Below are 22,463 nucleotides of genomic sequence, written 5' to 3'. Positions count from 1 at the left end.
CATGATTGGGAAAATACTGCAAATGATTGATACAGTATTGAGCACACCGTCATTATGTTATGCTTTTTGACGAGAACAGCAGGGGAATAGTTTATGCAATATTCTTGGCAAGAACTAGGCTGAGGACGAAAAGGAAGGTGGCAGAAGTGGATTCCATAAAAAAAAGATGGGCTCTCTTTGGCATAACTTGAGCTCTCTTCACCAAAACCATTAATCTTAGTTCATATATGTGCTCTTCCAAATTCATATACGTGCATACATTCTTGAGATTTTAACCACTTTCACAACAATTTGCAAGTGGATTTTGCTATTCCACACAGCTTCAAAGAGCATTGAAAGCAGTTTGAAAGTGCATTATTTTGCATGTGCGGAATGAGCCTGTGTCTTTGAACGCCACAAACCATTTAAAAATATATCCAAAACGGAAAGTAAGCATTCTAATATGCTTGTAGCCCAATCGATGCAATCCTAACAAATGTAAAATATTTACCTAGACCTATTTGATGAACATTTTGTCCAAGATATTCCTTTTTTTGCTAAGAGATTAGGCATTTTACTGAATTAGATCAGGCCTTCATTGCCCTTGATATCTCTGCTTTCTGTACATATATTCCAGTGAGTTTCCCTAGATGAGGACACTCTTCTACAGGTGAATGTCGTTTCATGCAGTCATGCCATGTGCTGTCTGGAGGCTGCCCAGAAGTGAACCTGTGTAGTATCTCAAGCAGTGAATTTCACTCTGTCATTCTATAACTTATATAAAGCCACCTTTAATGAATCAAACCCCTGGTCAGTCTAGGCTCCTTTATATGGTTACCTGAGGAGACTGAAGAGGACTACAATTCCCATCAGCCCTGCTGGCAGGGGCTGATGGGAATTGTAGTCCATGAACATCTGGAGTGTCATAGGTTTGCCACCACTGGTCTAGCCCATTACCATCTAAGCTGATAAGAAGTGACTCTCAGAGTCTCTTATCGAGAGAGGTCTTTTCCAGTCTGGCTCGAGGGCTGTCTTATAGGAGATTCTGGTGATTGACTCTAGGTCTGTCTGCATGCAAAGCATTATTCATTGAACTATGGCTCAGACTGTTCACTGAATATGCGCATAGATAGGATCTGGGCAAAAGTGGCAGTGAATGCAAGTACCAGTTTATTGGTCTGCGAGCTTTTAAACATAATGTTATTGCTAAGAATGACTGTAAGGGTTAGTGGGTTTTTAAAGTATTATCCACATTCCTACTGTTGTGCATAAGTCAGCTTATAAGGTGGCATTTCCTATCCTGGCACCCATTTGAAGGTATTTGGTCCCCTCTTTATCAGGCAACCCTTTTCATTTCACTCCTTCAAGTTACCAAGTAACGTCAAGTTACTGCATGAACCATGCATATTGCACAGCACTGAACTGTTCATTTTGTGTATGTGTCTTCAGGGTGGCAAAGCCGTATTGCCCTGCTTTAATTATATAAAGCATTTCTACTTCTCTTGCAAAGCACCCCCCTGCATAGACTTGCAAGTTCAGAATAAATCACAGTTGGTTGTGATGTCTGAATTGGAAATTCTAGCAAACTGCTACACCATGTCCCAGTGGAAAATCCTGGCTTGCAGGTAAGGAACACAGCAGATTATTTAAACGCCCAATTTTGGACATCACAGCAAACTGACGTTTCTTCTAAATCAAGTACCCTTCAGTCTGTGGAGGTAGGGGAGGGTCTTAGATCTCAAAAGATTTCTTAGTGTGTTCTCTTTTGGACCTGATATCTGAATGTAGCCATGAGACAGGGAGGATCAGAATGTACTTGTTCAGCTCGGAGGACTTCTCTGAAAGGAAATAATTTGGTGCTGGGCCCTGCTGACTTGCAAATAAATATTGGTTCCAGAAGTAATGAGTACACTTTCATGAATTTGGCATATGCCAAGCCACAGTTGGTTAGAGGGCACTCTATCTAAAAGTATCTCTGACTTTTGTTTTGGAAAGTGTTGGCATGTGTTCATGGAGTTCAAAATTGTATACAATGTATTTGGATGACTTGCAGCTTAATCCTGTACAAAGTTACTCCAATTAGCTGGAATTGGTGGGCTGAGACTGGATAATTTTGCATAGGATTACACTGTTCAGGTGTTTCTTCTATACCCTTTCCAGGATAAAGATGACACCAGATTTGAGAATTCATCTGCCATTTCTTGGACCGTCTTTGTTCTAGAATTCTCTGTTTGGGGTCCTGGTGCCTACCTAGTTCTGTCCCCAAGGCGCTAGGACCCATTCGGAACATCCTTGTGGTCACATGTGTTAGGTGATATTAAATTGCAGATGCTTTCCAGATCAGACTAGTGGACTACAAACCCTTTGACCATTTACTTGGTGTGCCCTAGGGTTAGTTAGGGATTGTTGTTTTGTACCTGGTGAGGAAATTAAATGCTTAACCAAGAAAGCAAAAATTGTGTAGTTGGAATTCTTGTACTGTGAAAAATTAGACCTGTTTGCTTAATTCTGATTTTATTTTATTTGCAAATGATCACATGAAGTAAAAAAAAAAGAAAGGATCCACTGAAAGTAGGATATTCTGAATTCTAGAATATGTTAGGTTAGGGTACATTATTTATTAACCATATTTATATCCTGTCTTTCTTCCATTATGGAATGCATCATGGCAACAGACACAGAGTTGTTAGAAGAATCTTTTCCAAACAGATACCTGCCTTATTTCAGCAAGGGTCATATACCTTCTAGCAATACCTGGGACAGCAGATCAAGAGGAATGGAACTCATTGGAAGATATTTTCATATTTTATTATTCCAATAAAAACTAGAGAGCCTAAATTTTTCAAGAAGACTTGTTCCTCTTGAGAGAGGGTGAAATTTTCAAGTGTTATGACTGGAGTTTACTAATTATATATATATCCTAATGTGTTCAAGGGCACAGGGTGCTCATGTGCTCAGGAGTCCAGTCGCTTGAGAAATCTTTGTATTCTTTTCACTGGATGGAACCAATTGATGCATGCAATGGAATATGATCTCTATGAGGGTCTTTCCATTGAAATGGGTGAATCTTATTGGCCTGTGCCAGTTACATCTGTTCCAATCCAGAGTGGCCAAAGCAGAGCTACAGTCAACACAGAAGCTTCTTAACCTTAAACTTTCTCTAAGCTACCCAAAATACACAAATTTAGATGGTTGTGGAGTTTTTTTTTGTAATTCTCAGATCTTGAAAACTGTTATGCGACAAAAAGTCTGCAAATATTGTGTTATAACTTTTACTAACTTTTATCAGTACCTGTTAAGCTTGGCTGGAAAACCTAGTACTATGCCCTGGAATGAGTCTGTGGAAACTAGTTATAATTGGTTTGTAGAGAACCTGGGTGGCAGTATATGTTTCTGGTGACCTTGCATTTGAGACTATATAACATATCTCAGTAGACTAATTTCAATTGACGCTTTTATATATATCCTAATGTGTTCAAGGGCACCTGTGACCCACATTACCAACAAATCTTTGCCTGGGCACAGGAACCACACTCTGGAGGATGGTTGCTGCCTGAATTTGACCCCTATGTTGCAGCCTTGAGTACAAAGTAATTGGTGCAGTCCCAAACAGTTGAGATTTCAAATGCTGGCTTCCCATATTATTTCAATCTCTCCTGCACTCTACTTCAGCCAGCCAAATGATTCGTCAGCTATTCTCTTGATGCCCTAGCAGTGTTGTGGCAGATTGTCAGTTCTTCTTTGTAAGTTCCTTTCATTGATACATCTGCAAAATCTTCCCCTTTCTTCCTTATCTGTACAATGCTTTATTTAAAAGGACCACAACCCGCACTACGCTTTTGTGTATATATGCATGGGAAATAACTAAATAGCTTACAGCAGCTTAAGTAGCATAGGTTAAACTTTTAAAATGTAATTATTGAGTGCCATACCATAAGAACAGAAGAGCCCTGCTGGATCCAACCAGTGGTCCTTCTAGTCCTGTTTTACAAGGTGGCTAGCCAGTTGCCCTGCAGGGCCAACAAATGGGACTTAGCTGTTTTCAGAAGTTTACTCTTTTTGAAAGTTTACTCCATTTATACACCACAGCTAGTAGCCATGGATGGTTAACAATAACCATGATAAAGACTTGCCTTTGGAAAAACATGAGGGAATTGCTATGCAAGTTCCATCCTTACTCCAGTTTAAGCCCATTGAAATGAATGGGCTTAGACTGGAGTAACTATATGAAGGATTGCACTGTAATGGTAGTAGTGCTGAAATGCATTTGTAATTCTGTCTGGTTCAACAGACTCAAGGCTCATTCATATGATCAAAAAGTCACAGTTGGTGACTTGCTTCTGAACATGTAGATCACCTCTATTATAAAGTATTGCTGTTGAAGTAAGAGGAAAGTTTTAACCCTGGTGTTGGTAGGTCATTCACACATGCAAGTCATCACTACCTCTTTATATCCATGTAGGTCAAGACATGTGCCTTGTTCCATCCTCTTCCATTGTCTTTTCACAACCACCCTGTTAAACGGAAGTAAAATGCCTTACTGAAAGTCATCTAGTATGCTTTTTGGTAGAGGATTTGCACCTTGATCTCTCCATTCCCAGTCTGATATTTGAGCCACAATATCATGCTGGCTGGTGTTATACAGTGGTTTTTTTTAAATAGTTATTTCCCACATCTGTGTTCGGGAGGAGCTGTGCCAGAATCTCTGTTTTGCGTGCAGAAGGTCCCAGGTTCAGATCCCAGCACTTCCAGTTAGAAGGGACCAGGTAGTAGGTAACATGAAAGACCTCTACCTGAGATTTTAGAGAATTGAGCTGCTACCAGTCCGAGTAGACAGTACTGACGATGATGGATTAATGGTCTGATTCAATATAAGGCAGCTTCATGTGTGAAGGCTGCTGGGAAATGCATAATCTGTTCTTCAGAATAAGTTTAAGGTAGCAAACATAGGGTATTTTATTCATGTGTGAACCAGTGCTATGCTTCACAGGAAAGAGCTGACTTCTATTTCTCTCTTTTTTTGGTAGGGACCATCTTGGGATTTTATTGGGTACATTATCTTTCCTCTGCTGCGTTGCTTCCATCTGAAGCATAGGTGTGCCTATCTATGCCTTTCAAGAACTCTAGGAGAATCTCAAGCTTACAGATTAGTTTTGGCCATCCCCAAAAGAGTAAACTCCCATATTTTGAGATTATACTGATTCAGGATTGTCAAGTGAATGCACGATTTCTAATGTTTGTTGTGCTACGGTACCAATTTTTAATTGTAATTTTGTCGGTGGGCAGGAGTCATGGTTTGAATCTGTTCTGATTATTTGTGTGTCTTTTCCCCTTCCCATGCTACTTTAGGTCTGGATTGTTTTGTATACCGCCAGCTTCATTACCAAAGACCGATGACCCTCCTAAACCTTGCACTAATGGGACATCTGAAGATGGAGAGCCAAAAAAGATGGAAACTGAACTGTGGTCTTCAAATGAAAAAAATTCCCAAGCCAATAATGAGGAGCACGTTCCTCCCCTATTGCCTCCACCGCCATCAGCCAGTGTTCCTGCTTACCCTCCCTATTTTGAGGGAGCCCCTTTCCCCCCTCCATTATGGTTAAGGCGCACATATAATCAGTGGATACCACAGCCACCCCCAAGAACTATAAAAAGAACAAAGAGACGCTTGTCCCGAAATAGAGACCCAGGAAGGCTCATCATGAGCACCATTAGGTTGAGACCAAGACGAGTGCTTTGTGAAAAGTGTAAGAACACCCTGAATCCAGAGGAAGATAGTAAAGCAAGGCAAAACGCTAAAACGAGGAGGAAGCTAAGCATTCAGGATAAGGAGCAAAAAAGACACAGTGAATCTGAATATGTGGAGAAAAGGAACAAAAGAGATAAGCGAGAAGAAGAGAAGTTCTCAGGGGAGCTGCTGCACCGGACTCCTGTTATCAAAATATCTTACAGCACCCCACAAGGTAAGGGGGAAGTGGTGAAAATTCCCTCTCGAGTTCATGGCTCAGGGAGGCCATTTTGTCCTCAGAAACTACTACTGAATGGAGGGGAGGACCAAGAAGAGAATCGAGGCTCAGAGCAGTATGAGGAGCCAAAATGTTTTATGGACAAGTCATCAAGTGGCCATCTTGCTTCCATTCCAAAGCTGAAGTTAACTAGACCTGTGCATTCCAGTACAGATGTGCCACCTCCAAAAATCAGGCTGAAGCCCCATCGAATTAATGAGGGGAATAATGTTTCAATATATAAAGCTGAACTTATTGATGAAATGAATGTCCCTCCCAGAGGCCGAGGGTCTCGTGCTGCTGCTGAAGCTTTTTATACGGATGAGTCTGCTGATAGAAGTCTAGCAGAAATGTCTTCAGGCAGTTCCTGTGAAGAAGACGACTTTAAAAGATTTCACCAAGGTAAAGATGGATGCAATAACTTGGCTTTTCTTATGAATTACCGTAAAAGGAAAGCAGATTCTTCTAGCTTATCGGTATGTAGCAATGACAGCCTAGATGAATCCAAATCTTCCAGCTCAGAAGTAACATCTCCAGAAATGTGTGACTTTTTACCTGGTGATGATGCATCTGTCTCTTCATCTTCAAAAGAGGAGCGCAAAATTGTGCCCCCATTAACAGTTCGACTGCACACGCACAGTGTCTCCAAATGCGTCACTGAAGATGGAAGAACTGTATCGGTGGGGGATATTGTTTGGGGTAAAATTCATGGCTTCCCATGGTGGCCAGCCCGTGTTCTGGACATAAATCTTAGCCAAAAGGAAAATGGAGATCCTTCTTGGCAGGAAGCAAAAGTTTCATGGTTTGGTTCTCCAACAACATCTTTCTTGTCTCTTTCAAAACTCTCCCCTTTCTCTGAACATTTCAAACTGCGATTTAATCGTAAAAAGAAAGGGATGTATCGGAAAGCTATTACAGAAGCTGCCAAGGCGGTGGAGCATCTGACCCCAGAAATAAGAGATATCTTAACACAATTTGAAACATAAATTTGGCTTCTTTACAAGGTAAGTGTATAGGGAACAGGATGGATGCAGCATGGAAACTGGCTCAATTATTTAATTTAGCTTTTAGAATATTTAAAAGGGTCAGGCTACCACAGATGAATTAGAGATACTATATGTGTGTTTTCACGAATAATGGAGAGTGTGTGTGTGTGTATTACCTACAAAATATAGAAACAGTAGTTAGGTGCATGCTGTGGTAAAGCATGGTTTAAAAAGCAATAATCAAACAGAGTTATGTTCTTTTCAGTCATTGAAGGTGGTAACTTCTTAGGACTGCATTATAATAGACAGAAATATCCTTGAAATGATTGAGAGGTAACAGGAAACTTTACTGGGTAAAATACTGTTTTTAATTTTTTAAAAATTGTCAGTGATTGTAGAACTTCTGTGAATTCAGGAATTCAAGTTTAACTGGGCCTACTATTTCAACATATACCTAACCGCAATTACTTTGTAGCAATCTCATATGTATGACAGACAATGCCATTTATGAAATTCCTTTGTCTTGCCTGGACTGCTCTGTTTTGTTTCCTTCTGAACTTCATTGTATAACTACAATGGGAAGAACTGACTTGATTCTGTATTTCCACTTAAATCCTAATTCTGCTTTTCATTTTGTGACTTCCACATGATTTATATTTTTCCTGGTCTAGATGAAACGGCAGGCATACACTTGAATCTCCCCTCAGACTGAAAACCTCATGGATTCTTAAAGACCATCTTTCCTATTTGCCTCATCCCTACACCACTTCCCTTTTTGTAGCTTTATCACTGTAATGACGTCAACTAAGCCAAAGGCAGTCAGGGATTCAAATTCATTTTCCTCTGTGGTCCAAATGGGGCCACTGCCTTGGGATAGTTACTGTTTACACTTTGGGAAACCATGAACACAATGAGTTTGGTGATGTCAAAATCACAACTTTCACTCTTCATCCCCTACAGTTTGGGGGGGGGGGGGGAAACCCTTTTGCAACGGGGCTGCCAATACTGGAATCCTGTCTCCATATTTGTCTTTAAAAGATCATGTTCCTAGTCCTTGCATACATGAGTTTGGAATTTGAGAACAAGGCCTCTCCAAACCTTAGTTTCTGATGCAAGCGTCTCCAGAAGCAAAACCTGTGAGAGGCAGTCATTTTGTTGGTGGCACCTCTGCATTCATTGCCATTCTTCTAGTCCAGGGGTAGGGAACCTGTGGCTCGAGAGCCACATGCGGCTCTTCTGCCCTTGCACTGCGGCTCCACGAGCCGAGCCGCCGGCCCCATCCTTGCCCGCCCTGCAGGCAGCAAGGTGGGCGCACCAACTGCCCGCTGTCAGCTGGGCCGCTCCGCGGGCTTCCCCTCTTGCCCGTCCCGTTGGAGGGGGGTGGGCGCTTTCCTGGCAACCGGCGAGGCCGAGCCACCGGCTTCATCCTTGCCCGCCCTGCAGGCAGCAGGGTGAGCGCACCAATGGCCCGCGGCCAGCTGGGCCGCGTCGCGGGCTTCCCCTCTCACCTGCCCCGTTCAAGCGGGGCAGGCGCTTTCCCGGTGGCTGGCGAGGCCGAGCCGCTGGCCCCATCCTTGCCCACCCTGCAGGCAGCAGGGCGGACGCATCCATGCACTTCTCAGAATGAGCGGAGTAAAAGGTTAAAAAAAACCCCCAATATATATAGTGTTATCTTTATGTCAAAAATTATTTGCGGCTCCAAGTGTTTTCTTTTCCCGTGGAAAGCAGGTCCAAATGGCTCTTTGAGTGTTAAAGGTTCCCTACCCCTGTTCTAGTCATTTTCTCCTTCCTGTTCTGTTTACTCCTGGGTCCCCTCTCCCATCAGAGCTCTCCTGCTGCTACAGTGCTGTTTTTTCTTTCAGTATTTGCCAAACTTTTTTCAGAATCCAGGTAGCTGATTTGGAATGGCTGTGCTAAGTGATATTCCAGCCAGAAATGTATAGACTTCCAGCCAGAGGTATATTGGCTTCCACTTGCCACGGCAATGATGCTTTCCCCACCCGCTGTCAAAGAGGATTCATCAGCACAGATCCTGCTTCCTCTCTTCTGTTCCCAGTATTACACTCCCCCCGGAACAAACTTTAATTTGCCTCCCCCCCCCCCCGATACTTTTCAGCAGAGTTGGCATCAGCATATCCTAACATGGGGAATCTACCAGGGCCCTTGGGTTCTGGCAGGACTCCTCACTCACTTGCTAGCGCCCTACCACTAATGCCTAAATGCTTGCATTGCTAGTGCCACTGGAAAAGGGGGCACAGGCAGAGCCTGTGGCTGTGAGCAGGAATGGGATCACAAGTGGGTAGAGAAAGGACAAAGAGGCCACTGGGAGACATCAAGATGGATGGGAAAGGAGGGTGTCACGGGAGGCTTGATGTGAAGAGGAGAGCCCCCCCCCCGAAGAGTGAAGAGGGGAGCCGCCGCCCCGCCCCCCCCCCCGAAGACCAACCCTTCCTTTCAGCACCATCAGGGCTCAGTACACAGACTAGTTCTGCTTCTCACCAGCAGATCCTGGACTGTGCTAGTTGAGAGGCCCAGAGAGCTGGCAAGATGGCCACCGTGGTGTTGTGGTTAAGAGCAGTGGACTCTTACCTGGTGAACTGGATTTGTTTCCCACTTGTGCAACATGGAGCCTGCTGGGTGACCTTAGGCTAGTCACAGTTCTTCAGCTCTCTCTCTGGCTCACCCACCTCACAAGGTGTCTTTTGTGGAGAGAGGAAGGGAAGGGGGTTATAAGCAACTTTGAGACACCTTATAGGATAGAAAAATGGGGTATAAATCCAGACTTCTCCTTTTCTTCTAATACTGGGAACAATCAATTTATGTGGTCGGCAGCAGCAGATAGCCCAGCAGAGGTGTGAGGAAGGGGAGGATGAAGTGGATTGGCCACTCAACATGCTAGGGCTGGGAAGTTGCAAGAGTGGCTACAGAAACAGCTCGGGAGAGGGGGAGGGGAAGGAAAAATGAAGCACAAGCAGTGCAGTCCCTTCCCCCATACCTAGCTCAGGAGGAGGGCAAGGATTGGAGAGCATCTGTGTAGCACTGCACTGTGGAAAGTGCCTTTCAAAGTTACTGGTTTGCAGATGACCTCACCCTTGTCAACCGGCGTTTAGTCATACTTGACAGCACTTCACTAGAAAGGAGCTTGTTCTAAAGTTCAGTAAGGAATCAAACTTGACCCCATCCTCTCCACACACACGACACAATCTTGTCCAGGACCATTTATGAACTGGCTATTAAGGCCATGGACAATATTGTTGACTGGTATAGTTCTTGTTGTAGGATTTTGGCTGTTCTGTTCAGTTCTCATGGAACAGCTCTGTTTATACAATGGTCGCTATATGCGCTCGCACAAAAGCCTCAGTTGAAAGGAATCGCAACTGTTTAATTTTTAGATAGTTGTGGAGAACCTAGCTCTGCAAGTCAGTTTTTCCTTTACAACACAAAATTACTTTTTGTGTGTGTACTTCCTTGTTTCCATGAATCATTTTGTGTGCTGAGTGGCAAACGTAAATGGCTGTGTTCTTTTGGCAGATAGCACTTTATTAAAAGGAGTTATGTAACCTGTCCAAGAAGCCTCTTTTACTTGTCTTCTGCAAACTTTCCTTTGCCAGACACAAGGAAACTTACATATTAACTACTATTGTGAATTGAGTATCATGAAGAGGCAGCATAATTTGTATGTAACTACAGCCTAGCTTCAAAGCAGCAGCTAAAGATGAAACATATACACGGTCTAGGTAGCTACATTTTAATATAAGTACATATGTTTGAGATAGCTGCGTTGGTCCAAAGGGAAATCCAAAAACAAAACTCATGAAGTAACATTTATGAGGCCTGATCTAAATGATATTGAAGGAGCTCCATGGTGCATAGTTTAAACTGCAGTACTGCCGTCGAAACTGCTCACAACCTGAGTTTGATTCCAGTGGAAGCATGATTTAGCTAGCCAGCTCAAGGTTGACTCAATTTGTCATCCTTGTAAAGTTGGGAGCTTGTAAAGCTTGCTGGGAGTAAAGTGCAGACGACTTGGGGAAGGCAAAGGCAAATGACTCCATAAACATCGTTGGCCTAGTCAGCTTTGTGATGTGACATCGCCCCATGGGTCAGTAATGACTCAGTGCTTGCACCTTTACCTTTTAAATTACATTGATCAGTGCAAGTTTTTGTGCTCTTCAGAACTCTTCAATGGGCGAGGTGTTAAAAACCTAAAAAGAAAAAAGGTCAGGGGCAGTGGAGGGAGGGATTTTCAGACCCTTATAGCTCAGTCCTCTATTCTGTATCCGGTCCTGGACACAATACTAAGTAGTTTTGAATATACAAAATGGTTTTGATTTGCTGGGAAGAAGGAAGTACCCAGTTGGTAATATCAAAAATGGTAGTTGAGCAAATGAGTTATGTGTATCTGAACTTTTCTCTTTCTCCCAGTTCTTAATATGCAAACATGATTTGTAGCTTTCTAACATACTAGTTGCTGAATAACACATTTAAGGATTTTGCTGGTGCAGCTTATTTGTTACAGACTGCTTTAGTTGAATGAGGAGAGATAAGTCATATGAGTGCCAGCTAACATACTTTGTGTTAATTAAATCGAGGAGGGTTTTTGCTGGGTCCAAAAAAGATTTGGTCAATGGACTGGCCAAATATTATCTAAGAGGGTGTCTCCCCCCCTTCAGACGTTAACTTAGAACACATAGGTATTTTTACCAAAATAAACTTATGAATAACAACTTTTAAAATTCCCAAATGCCATACATTTGTTGTTACGGTTAAAAAATATATGTTTCTGTGACCATTCACTAAACTGTTATTTTCTGGCTTTTATTTTAGATCGCTAGAGCCACTCTGCAGTTTTAAAAATGTAGAAATAAAGTGAAGATAACTGCAGCAATTTTTAAAAGTGCAACTTCCTTTAAATTTGACTTGTTTAGTAAGGCCGCTGACTAGTTCTTCCTCTCCCCGCCTTGCCCAACACCCTCCCAGTATCTCAATCTTTTTGTGAAACCAACTCTTGTGGGTTTTCCAGGTTGTGTGGCTGTGGTCTGGTGGTTTTAGCTCCTAGCGTTTTGGCTGAATCTGTAGCTGGAATCTTGAGAGGCATGTCATGGTAAGATGTGTTACCGTGACATGCCTCTGAAGATACCAATTACAGATGCAAGTGAAATGTTAGGAGCGAAAACTACCAGACTATGGCCAGATAGCCTGGAAAAACCACATCAACCAGTTGATTCCAACTGCGAAAGCCTTTGACAATACATTGGTTTGGAAGCCACTTTCTAAATTGGTGTGCAAGTGTGTTGAAAGGAACAGGAACAGAACTGCTGTATTGAGAAAAACAGACCTAAAAGGCCTTTGTGATCATGGAGTTAAACTTCTCTTTAGATCCTGCCCAAGCATTAGTTGAAAAAAAGTTGTAAACAGATCAGGTTTGTCCACACGAAGTCCAAAAACAAGAACAAAATTTGTGTAATACATTTTATTGGGACCAGCACGATTGACAGAAAAGATTATGTAGGCTTTTGAACACACCAGAACTCTTCATGAGGCTGCCTGGTTTTATTATTTTGCAGTGATTGATCAGACTCTCTTCCCCTAGAAAACAAGAATGAGGCCAGGTCCCTTCTCTTGATTCTAAAGAACCTGTATAGTGTTGTGGGTTGAGCAGATTGAGTTAGAAGATGCAAGTCCAAATCCTTACTTGGCCATAGAGCTCATTAAGGAAATCTCGGCCTTAACTTTTAAAGACCAGAGAAGGGGAAAGAGCAGCAAATGCCAGCCTGAATTAATAAATTGAACTTGCTTAGGACTAATACTCTGTGTAATATTTAGGCTTATGAGGCTACAAACTGGTGCCACTAAAATGAAATGTGTTGGCTCACTCTGTCTCTATTAGTAAGAACAGTGCCTCTGGACTGCCTTATAGGAATGTTGCACAAAGATCCAGCACTGTGGAATTTGAATCCCTGCATCCCCACAATTAAGCTCTAGGAGGAAGTCTACAATCTAGCTACAGAAATTTCCAGAACTTTTAAAAATTAGGGAATGAGGGGGTGCTTTCCATCTCAGGTTAGCATTTTAACTTAGGTTGCTTACCTGTTGCATAATGCCAAGGGAAAAGGTACTTTCTCAAAGTATAGACTAGAGACCATGTAGGGCAGAGGTCCTCAACCTTTTGGATCCTACAGGTAGAATTCTGACTCAGTGTGGTGAGAGCCACCACAAAGCGGGCTCCGCAAAAGACCTGTCACCGGAAGCACAGACAACCATAAAATGGGTACCACAACTTACTTTCAGTCTTGCAGTGAGAATTCTTGTGCTATGGTAGCAGCTGCTGACAAAGCAACCTTTTAAAAAAGACTGCACCCAATCAAATCTCCAATGGCCAATCAGAAGCCTTGCTAGGAAAAAGCCTCACTTGGCCCTGCACACTTTCTAAAAACACTTGGTGAGCACCAGGAAAGGTATCAGCGGGTACCATGGCATCTAAAAGCACTCTGTTGGGGACCCTGGTGTGGAGACTAGAATTCTGGCCTGGATTGGGGTGAAAAAGGCAGTTGTACCTATAAACAAGCCATGCATATTGGTCTACAGATGTTATTGGTCCATTTAAAAAGAAAGAACATCCCTTTTCTAGCCCACCTACCTCAAAATACATCTACCAAAACTTGTAGCTCATTGATGCCATAAAATGCTAGATAGTTTAATTTATATTTTCTTCTATCTTCTGAGACTAAAGCAGTCATTAGGAGTAGAAACTTTAATAAAGAAGATGGGAGGAAGGAGAGAGCTGGGGATCACTGTCAGTGAGTTCTGTACCCATCATTACAATCTATACCTTTTCTTCATACATGTCAAAATCTTGGCATATTTTTGACACCGTTCATAGAGCACCTGGTTCATTAAAATGTGTTATGTAAATTACAAGGGTGGGAAAGCCAGTGTTTCCAATCATGAAGATAACTATTATAACACATTATTCCTCGTTTGTTCAGCACTGAGAAGATTCAGCAGTTTAAAACACTATACATTCAGGAAGCAAACTTCATTAGGGTATTCTCAAAACTGCTAAATACTGTCCACATTCACCATGTTGAGCTTGTGTCTTCCTTCAGTAGAGGCTTAATACATAGAAATAAGTAGCTGAAGTCTCTGTTAAAGGGAGCAGTTTGTTCTTCAGGCTCTTGGCAACTCTTACCAACCAGCCCTATCTGTGTGCAGTGAGAGGAAGGCGAAACTGAGAGCTAGAGTTGCCAGTTACTTGGAGGGGGAAAAAGTCCTGTCTCTTTAACAGGGCTCAAGAGGATGTTATTTACCAGGTGATTCTAATTAGTGGCCCACTTGCTGGTTTTACTGGCCCCTTTTCACATATTTGCCTTTCACCATTTTACAGTGGCTGCCTCTCTTGTTAGTCAGTGGCATGCAAAATCTCAGCAACTATGAGCAGGGTTTGTCACTCTGCCTGTTATTCCGGTTCTTTTAGCTCTGCAGCCAGAGAACAAATTGAATGTTACTTTTCCTCTGAACAATAAGGTGTTGTTTGGTAATTATAAGGCATCATTCAGTGTGTGTCTGGCTTTAATGAGGTGCCTCACTTTGGGCTGTTCGGAGCAGGTTTCCTTTTCACTTCTGCTTGTGTGGCTTTGTATACCTAAGAGAAAGTGTCTCCTTCCTTTCTTAGATGCCTTCAAAAACCAAGGCAATCCAAGGTGTGTTGATGACGAAGACTGGGGAGGGGGGATTAAAAGCAGTGGAAAGAAGTCTGGGATATAGTCTGAGGGTAGGGTGAGACAACAGCTAGACAGGTCCAAATCTGGTCAGTGCCTGGATGAGCAGCCTCCTGAGAATCCTATGCACACTCTACCATAATATGGGGAATAGAGATGAAGTATTGTATGTATTTCTTTAATAAAAGCAGAATAGGCTCTGTTTTAAAAAGGTCCTATTATTGGTGATTCTGCTACAGAAGTTTTGTATAAATCAGCTATTTGGTTTTTGTGAGGTGCCCCTCCACTCAGCCACAATGCCATGTTTTTGGTATAGTCTTAGCAAGATTAGTGTGGTGTATGAGGTTCTTCATGAACAGTACTTACCAGTGGGGTTGCCCCATAGAAAACAAGTTTCCGATGTGGGAGTTCTGGAACGGTACCTTGTTAAGCAGCCTGCTCTCCGTGGGTTTGCTCAAGAATGATTCCCATTTTTGCCAAATGAAGTTGCTCTGAAGTAGGTCCCTGCAGCTTTGAACACATATTTTTTTTAAAAAAGTGTGTTTACAGGCCTAATAGCAATCTGTACGTTTGTTACTGAATACACCACACTTTCATGCACAGGGTTTTTATCAACACTCTCTTATTTGTTCCCTGTTCTGGCTTGATTGATGCAAATCAGTGAAACATTTGTAGAGTACCTTTCTTGCTAAGCAAAATGAATAAGCTGTGCAAAAAAGCAGTCCCATAAAAAATTATTTCCAGAGCTACAGAAGATGGCAAGTCTTAGAACTGCTGTCTGCTTGAAAGCGGTGAGTGAGCAGCTCACTTGTTTGAACTTATGCGGAGGTCTTTTGCACGCTGGCAGCTTTTTCTTACTCATAAAAAAGCCAGCCCTCTGTCTATCCATCATTTAGTTGGCATTTTTTAAATGCATAATGATGTCCAGGCCCTGAGATAATAATGCGTTTTGTAGTTTGGAGCAGTTGTAGCATGTCAGACTAGAATCGGGGAGACCAAGAGTCATCACCCTTTAACACGAAGCTCACTGAGCGACCTTGGATCTATCATTCTCTCAGCTTAATCTACCTCACAGGATTGTTGTGAGGATAAAATGGAAGAGGGGAACCAATGCATGCTGGCCTGAGCTCCATCAAAGAAGGACAGAATGCAGATATAACAACTAACTTTTAAAACTCAGTTGGTGACTTGAGCATTCACATACTCTCAGCTTGACTTACCTCACAGGGTTCTTGTGGGGGGAAATGAGAGAAGGGAGAGCCATTAAATCCTTGAAGGAAAGGTGAGATGAAAGTGATTAAATTATCCACCACCACCACTCCTTTTAGAGGCATGGAGTTGTGGGAATAATGTGTGATCAGTACAAATTAATTCATATAATAAGGCTGAGGTAATACTTCATTGAGGCACAAAGATGACAGCATGTGTAAATGTTTAGATGAGCAAAATCTAAATGACAGCTGGACCCTCCTTCTAACAGGTGCCGTGTGCAGATTAGTACCGAGCGCACAGCTTGTACCGTGTGCAAACCTGATAAGGCGAGGGCACCTGATTGGTACCACTTTTGTATATAGTTAGCACAGACAGCAGTGTAATGTGTGCCTAAAAACCTGTGGTTTGGCGAAGCACTTTGTTAGTAGATAGCAATAAAATAGAACTGCACTGGTGACTGTGTGTCTATCAGTTCTTGTCTACATTGCGTCCTACAAGGTGGTCTACTCCGAGTAAATCCGCTGCTTCAACATTTATGTGAACTCGAAAGAAATAATCTGTGAGAACCAGCAACCACATTTTAATACTGAAGGAGCTCTGCTGCTATGAGGCAATACAACATTGTTCAACCGTCAGAGGCTAATGAGAATACAATGGCTTATTAGTTGTGAAAGGCCTAATGTTTTGGGAAGAGATTGGTTAAGCAGAAGTAACAGATAGTTATTTTTATTTATTTTGTTTACTGTATTTATAATCTGCCTTACTCAGACTGAGAGGAATAAATAATATGATGATCATCTTGGAAGAAACATACACGAAATTATCGCCTTATGTGAGGGAGTGGGATTTTTTTGGCGTAGTGCAATAGAACCCGGTAAGACAGCAAGTTGCCTGAAGGTGTATGTTCTGTTTGTGTATCAAGGTAGCCTAAGAATTTGGGGAGGGAGGGGTGGATGTTAAACAAATTCTTAGTAGCCAGGCAGATCACTAGGAGTGTAAGAAAGGCAAGATGAGTGACACAGCAGTGTCAGGCTTGGAAACTTGGCTGCCAACTTTGAGGTGGTGCAGTGTAATATATGATGAAAGTTCTACTGGGTAAGAGGTACAGATGTTTATGCTGAAATTAGTCTGAGGGGAAGATAGGGATTGTTGGAGGAGAGTTCACCATAGTTTCTCTTTAATTCATAAACATGTCTGAGATCTGGGGTTGCCAACCTCCAGATGCGGCTTAGAATTCTCCCAGCTGACTACAGAGATCATTTCCCTCAGAGAAAGTGGAGTTCTCAGAGGGTGGATATTGTGGCATTACTTCCTCGCAGAGCCCCCCTCCCTCTTCATCTTCCACAAGCGCTGCCCCTATCACTGAGGTGCAAGAACAGAAGTGTGCTGAAATGAACCTGAGTTCACAGCTTTCCTAATTACTGAACTGGTTCCAGGACTTTCAGGATTGCTTATATTTAGCAATTTAATTTGTCTTAATATGTAAGGAACTTGCAAGGGATCTTTCAGGGAACTTCCTTGGAATTCAGGTTGTGAAAACTATATATGTCCAAGGAGCTCTTGTAAATTACTTCCTTTCCCCTTCATCATCTTTCCTCCCTAGTCCCTCTCCCTCAACATGTGGTTTAGCGCACAATTTAAACATGATGCTGGCTACCAGGATAACTTTTCTGCAGTGATGCACATACCCAATGTCTGATTGAAATTGGGACTTCTGCCAGTGTGTTTGCAGTGTTTAAAGGCCAGAAATCTGTAACCTGGTAAGACGTTGCATTGGCATGCCACTAATGCTCCCATAGTAGGGTTGCAAGCTTAGTAGCCCAATGTAGACAAGAGGGTGGGTGTGTTCAGTATTGCATGGATCAGTTATTTTTGCATGCCTGTGGCATATTTACAGTGTAGTGTATATGTCGAGTCTGAGTCCTTTGTAGTGTGTTTGTACTGGATTCCTAACTGATGACGGGAGGAAAAGGCACCAAAAGCTAGATTGTAACAAGCTAAGCAAGATGCTGCATTTTTAATGCATGTTTCAGATTCTTAATGTGGTCATCAGCTATTTCCTTGGGACTGCAGATGTAATGGTTGGAATATCTGAAGTATGGTTAAGAGACAAGGAAGGCCACAGGATTCTATGCTTTATCTTTCCTGGAGTGCAGATTTTCCCTCCCCTTTCTTCAGTCTTAACTGCAGGCAGGTTTTACATATCTCACCAAAGTGAATGTGACCCTGAGGGCTCTTTAAATCCCTCATAGGATCTTTTCTGAAAGCCACTCTTGTATGGCCAGAAACAAATTTAAATGATTCATAGGTGATGGGAGTGCCTCAGAGCATCTGTCCATGCCTATATTGTTTGATCATTTAAATGTTACTCCAGGTATGCAAGAGCCACTCACAAAAAAATGGTTTGTGCAATTGAAATCGACAGGAAATTGACATGATTGAGCAAATGAATTCTAAACCAAAGATGGTGGGGGTGGGTGGGGAGAGACTAGGCAGGCAACCTCCCAAAAATAGTTTCTTTGTTGCTTGGGAAACAAAGGGTCCCCAGAATTCTCTTGAAGTGGAGAATTCAGTTGTTACATTTACATTGTACCTTTGACTGAGGGGTATTTTCCCTTGTCCCAGATGTTATCATCTGGTCAGTACCAACACAGATAAATCCTTTTCTTGTCAACAAAGGCCATATATGCACATGTGGTCTCATTCACATTGAGTGTACATTCCCTTCAGGTTTGATTATCGGCACACATTTCCCCACTTCGGCAGTCACGCCTCTTTCAGATCAGAAACCACCCCCCCCTTCCCAGTTTCTGAAAGTTCTGAACTTTTCTAAAAGCTCTGAACTCTGAAAGTGTGATTTCCTCTCCCTTCACAGGGAAAGCAAAGGAGATCAGCGGGGGGGGGGGGGGGGGAGTTGATTTTCTTGCTGTTCCCCTGCCCACAACACAAAAGTTCCTCCCCCTCTTCAGACCACTATTTCAGAAGAATCAGAAGGGCTTAAAAAAAACCGGAAGGCAAAGTGCTGATGCAGTATATCTAGTGAAATTGACAGGACATTGACATGATCTAGCAAATGAATTCTAAACCAAAGATGGGTGAGGGTGGGTGGGGAGAAACAACCTCCCAAAATAGAAGTTTCATGGAAGTAACGAGGAAGTGGAGGGGCAAGCAAAATAGCAGATCAAATTCGCTAGGGACACTTCACAGGAGACACTCTGTGCAAACAAAAAAAACCCCATAGGAAAACCCCATTGCTAAGCAAACAGCTGCAGAGTTAGCACTGCGTGCCTAAATGTCCTTAGAAAAACTACAGTGCAGTCCAAAGCATTGCTCTTAGAGAGTTGTAGCAATGCTTAGAATTGCTCTGTTAGTAACTTCTATAAAAACAAACATGAATAACAAGTGTTAAAACTGAAAAGTTTTGCATTTTTCCCTACATAAGATTGTTAACCTTTGAAAGACTTCAAGGTGAAGTTCAGAAATGGAGAAGAACCACCAGTTCTCACCTGGGATGAATTAGAGACATAATTGTATACATAAGAGGGCACAGAGCATGTGACCTAAAATGCACTCAGCAATCTCTGTTATTCCTGCATGTGTTGCAGGAGAAGGCTGGAAATGATTGAGCAAGCTGTCAGCCTGGGAAGCTTCTCTACTATGGCTGATCTTCTCAGTAAGAAATCTTTCTTACATTTCCAAGAAACTGCAAGGTTTTGGGAATACAGTTTTGACAATGCTTCTGTAAAATGTTGTGAGCTTCGGAAAATGGTCCGTGACAATTGACATAGTGTAGATATTTCCAAATGTTGTGTTTATGGCTTCCTTTTTAAAAGTCATGCCTGTTATCTGATGTATGTTGCAGCATCCGGGCCTGTCTCCTATATTATGTCCCCCCCCTCCCCCCGCAGTTACTCTTTGTGATGTTTATCTTTTGATTGTGGTTATATGGTACTATTGAGATACTGTTCATGTCTGTGGATTTACAAGAGATGTTTGTTTTAGGGAGTGCTTTGATTTACTTAAGGTATCACAGCAATGTACAGTAAACCTTGAAATACTTCAAGGGAGGAAATAGCATAACAGTCTTCTTGGATACCAAACAATACCAAAATTAAGCTGACAAAATTTAATTTAATTTGGGCTGGAGTGAGTAGAGGCTGGATATTTCAATAAAATGGGGCAAATACAAATGCTAGTGGTCACTTGTTCCCAGAGAAGTACATTCAGGGATTGCAGAAAAGGCTATGAAGCCAGTGTGGAAATAGCTGACAGACCACTTCCTGTTTCTGGCAGTACTGGACTTAGAATTCTGAGCCTCCAGGGTGGAGTCTCTCCATCTTTTCTGCATTTAAATGATTTTTGTTTTGTTAATGAGCTATTAATGGAGAATGTGTGTAGACTGAGAATGTCATTGTTTCACAGTTTGAGGGTGCTAATGTATATATAACACCACAAGACTTTCATTTAGCCTGGTGAGGTTTAAATTCACACCAAGAATCTTTGCAAGGATGTGGGGGCTAGTCAGGATAGTTTTCTGACATCTCTTTGGCTTTTCCGGTCAACAAATCTGTTGCTTCTGTTACAGCCCTGGTTGATCTGTGCAATACAATGGTGACATAATTGTAGACATAATTGCTCTGGAGTGTGCTCTGCCTAGAAGGTTTACTGAGCAGCTTTGAGCAATTGCAGAGTTGGAGCATAGTTGGAGAAAATCTCAGGAATGTGATCACATTATTGTGCCTGTTCTGTGGCAGTGATACCATCGTTGCACCTGGCAGTGCCATTCAGTGAAGCGTTTTCAGGTTATGGAGGAGCTGTCATCACAGATCCCTGAAAATGTAGGCCCAGAGAACTTACAGGCTCACAGTGATGCTTTTTGTAGATAAAATTGCTATTGGCTGTTGTGGATTTCTGCGGCCTGGTAGTTTTTGCTCCTCACGTTTCTGTGACTGTTATCTTCTGAGACATGACACATTAAGATGTTGTTGTTATCAATATATTCTGGGTTGGGATTTTTTAAGTGCTTCATTTTAATTTATATTTTTGAATGTTTTATGTTTTTTATTTTTATTTTGTAAGCTGCCTCAAGCAGGTTTTTGAAGAGGCAGCATGAAAATTTTCTAAATAAATAAATAACCAAATATTTTTCAATGACACATTTGGCTTCATGTCCCTATGGAATATGCATGCGTCAAACCAGCCGTAAAGTTTGACATATAAATTACTAAATGGCTGTCACTGCAAACCTTGGCTTATCTTCACTTCCTGTGTTCTCTGTAAGAGTCTTTCAGAACATCCAGAAGTACCTTCTTAAACTGTTTTGTACTAAGTCAGAATTCAAGGGCATAGAAAGAGTGGCAATTAGCTCTGCTAATCTGACCAGAGGGTCTCTTGTCATGGAAAGGTGCTAAATCTGGAGTATTTTTCAAAGGCATTGGACGTTGAAAGACCTTTTTCTAGTTTTAAATTTGGTGAGTGGGTAGATGAAGTTTGGTATAGATGAGTGTAAGGAGATTCATCTCTGCTAATTGGGGTTTGAGCTTGTTGAAACTTGAGAGGGAATGATCTTGGGGTCATGATGAAAATGAAACCCTTGACTCAATGTGCCAAATCAATCAGGAAGGCAAACTCTCTGCTGGAAACACTATTGAACATAAAAATGTCAATAATACATTGCTCCTATATAGGTCTTTGGGGTGGCCTTTTTTTTTTAATACTGTGCACAGTTTCGGTTGCTGTATCTCAAAAATGGAGATGGAAAAAGTACAAAAGGCAGAAACCAAGATGATGGAGCACCTTTCCAAGGAGGAAGGGTTGAAGATTCTGGGACTCAAAGTTTAAAAAAGAAGACATACACAGCGGGACATGGTAGAGGATTAGAAAATTGTGCATGTGATAGAGTGGATAAAGAAAATTGCTCCTCTGTCTCTCAAAATCCTGGAACTCAACGGCCTCCAATGAAGTTTATGGGCAATAGATTCAGTACTTTCTTTATTCAGCTAACGAAGTTCACTGTTGAAGGATATAGCGATGGCTACAAGCAAAGGTTGCTTTAAAGAAGGGATTTGATAAATTCATGGAGAAGAGGTCAATCAGTGGCTTGGGTCCTAGTTCTGCCCCTAAGACTCTAGGACTTAAGCAGAGCATTCTTGAACAAAAAAGGTCCAGGAAATGGCAGATTAATATACAATTCTAATGTCAACTTTCGGTGGAAAAGAGTATGACTTACAGTAACCTTCATTAACAGAGCCAAATAAACCTGAATACCTGTGCTACATAGCAACGTTGGGGAAAGGCTTGGCCTCTATGACTTTTTTTAGCCCGCTAAATATAGCTGTTGGCCACTGTGCCAGAGTACACAGGTAGCTGGTTGCATCCAGTAAGGCCCTTCTTATGTTCTTAAGAACAAGCTTCACTTCATAGGTACAGACTTCATTCCTGAACAGATTATATCTGTAATGAGCATTTAGATGGTCTTTATACACTCCTTTTATCTGAGAGGTTTCAGTTGAACAGTATTAATTGTTTTTCTTTATAGTATATACATATATTTAGGTTTT

General features: G+C 42.0%; 1 protein-coding gene across 4 annotated transcripts in view; it reads left to right on the top strand.

The window, feature by feature from the left end:
* The window catches only part of PWWP2B (PWWP domain containing 2B), a 34,371-nt gene that overhangs the window by 10,398 nt on the left and 1,510 nt on the right, over nt 1-22,463 (top strand). For all 4 annotated transcript variants that reach the window (XM_048506675.1, XM_048506678.1, XM_048506677.1 and 1 more), the window contains exon 3: nt 5,329-6,988. In XM_048506675.1, coding sequence (XP_048362632.1) covers nt 5,329-6,970 — 1,642 coding nt within the window. In that variant the 3' untranslated portion in view covers nt 6,971-6,988. The remainder of the gene's footprint in view (nt 1-5,328; nt 6,989-22,463) is intronic.

This window comes from Sphaerodactylus townsendi, linkage group LG08 (assembly GCF_021028975.2).
Source record: "Sphaerodactylus townsendi isolate TG3544 linkage group LG08, MPM_Stown_v2.3, whole genome shotgun sequence".
NCBI classification, from domain to species: domain Eukaryota; kingdom Metazoa; phylum Chordata; class Lepidosauria; order Squamata; family Sphaerodactylidae; genus Sphaerodactylus; species Sphaerodactylus townsendi.
This window is presented reverse-complemented; position numbering and strand designations above follow the sequence as displayed.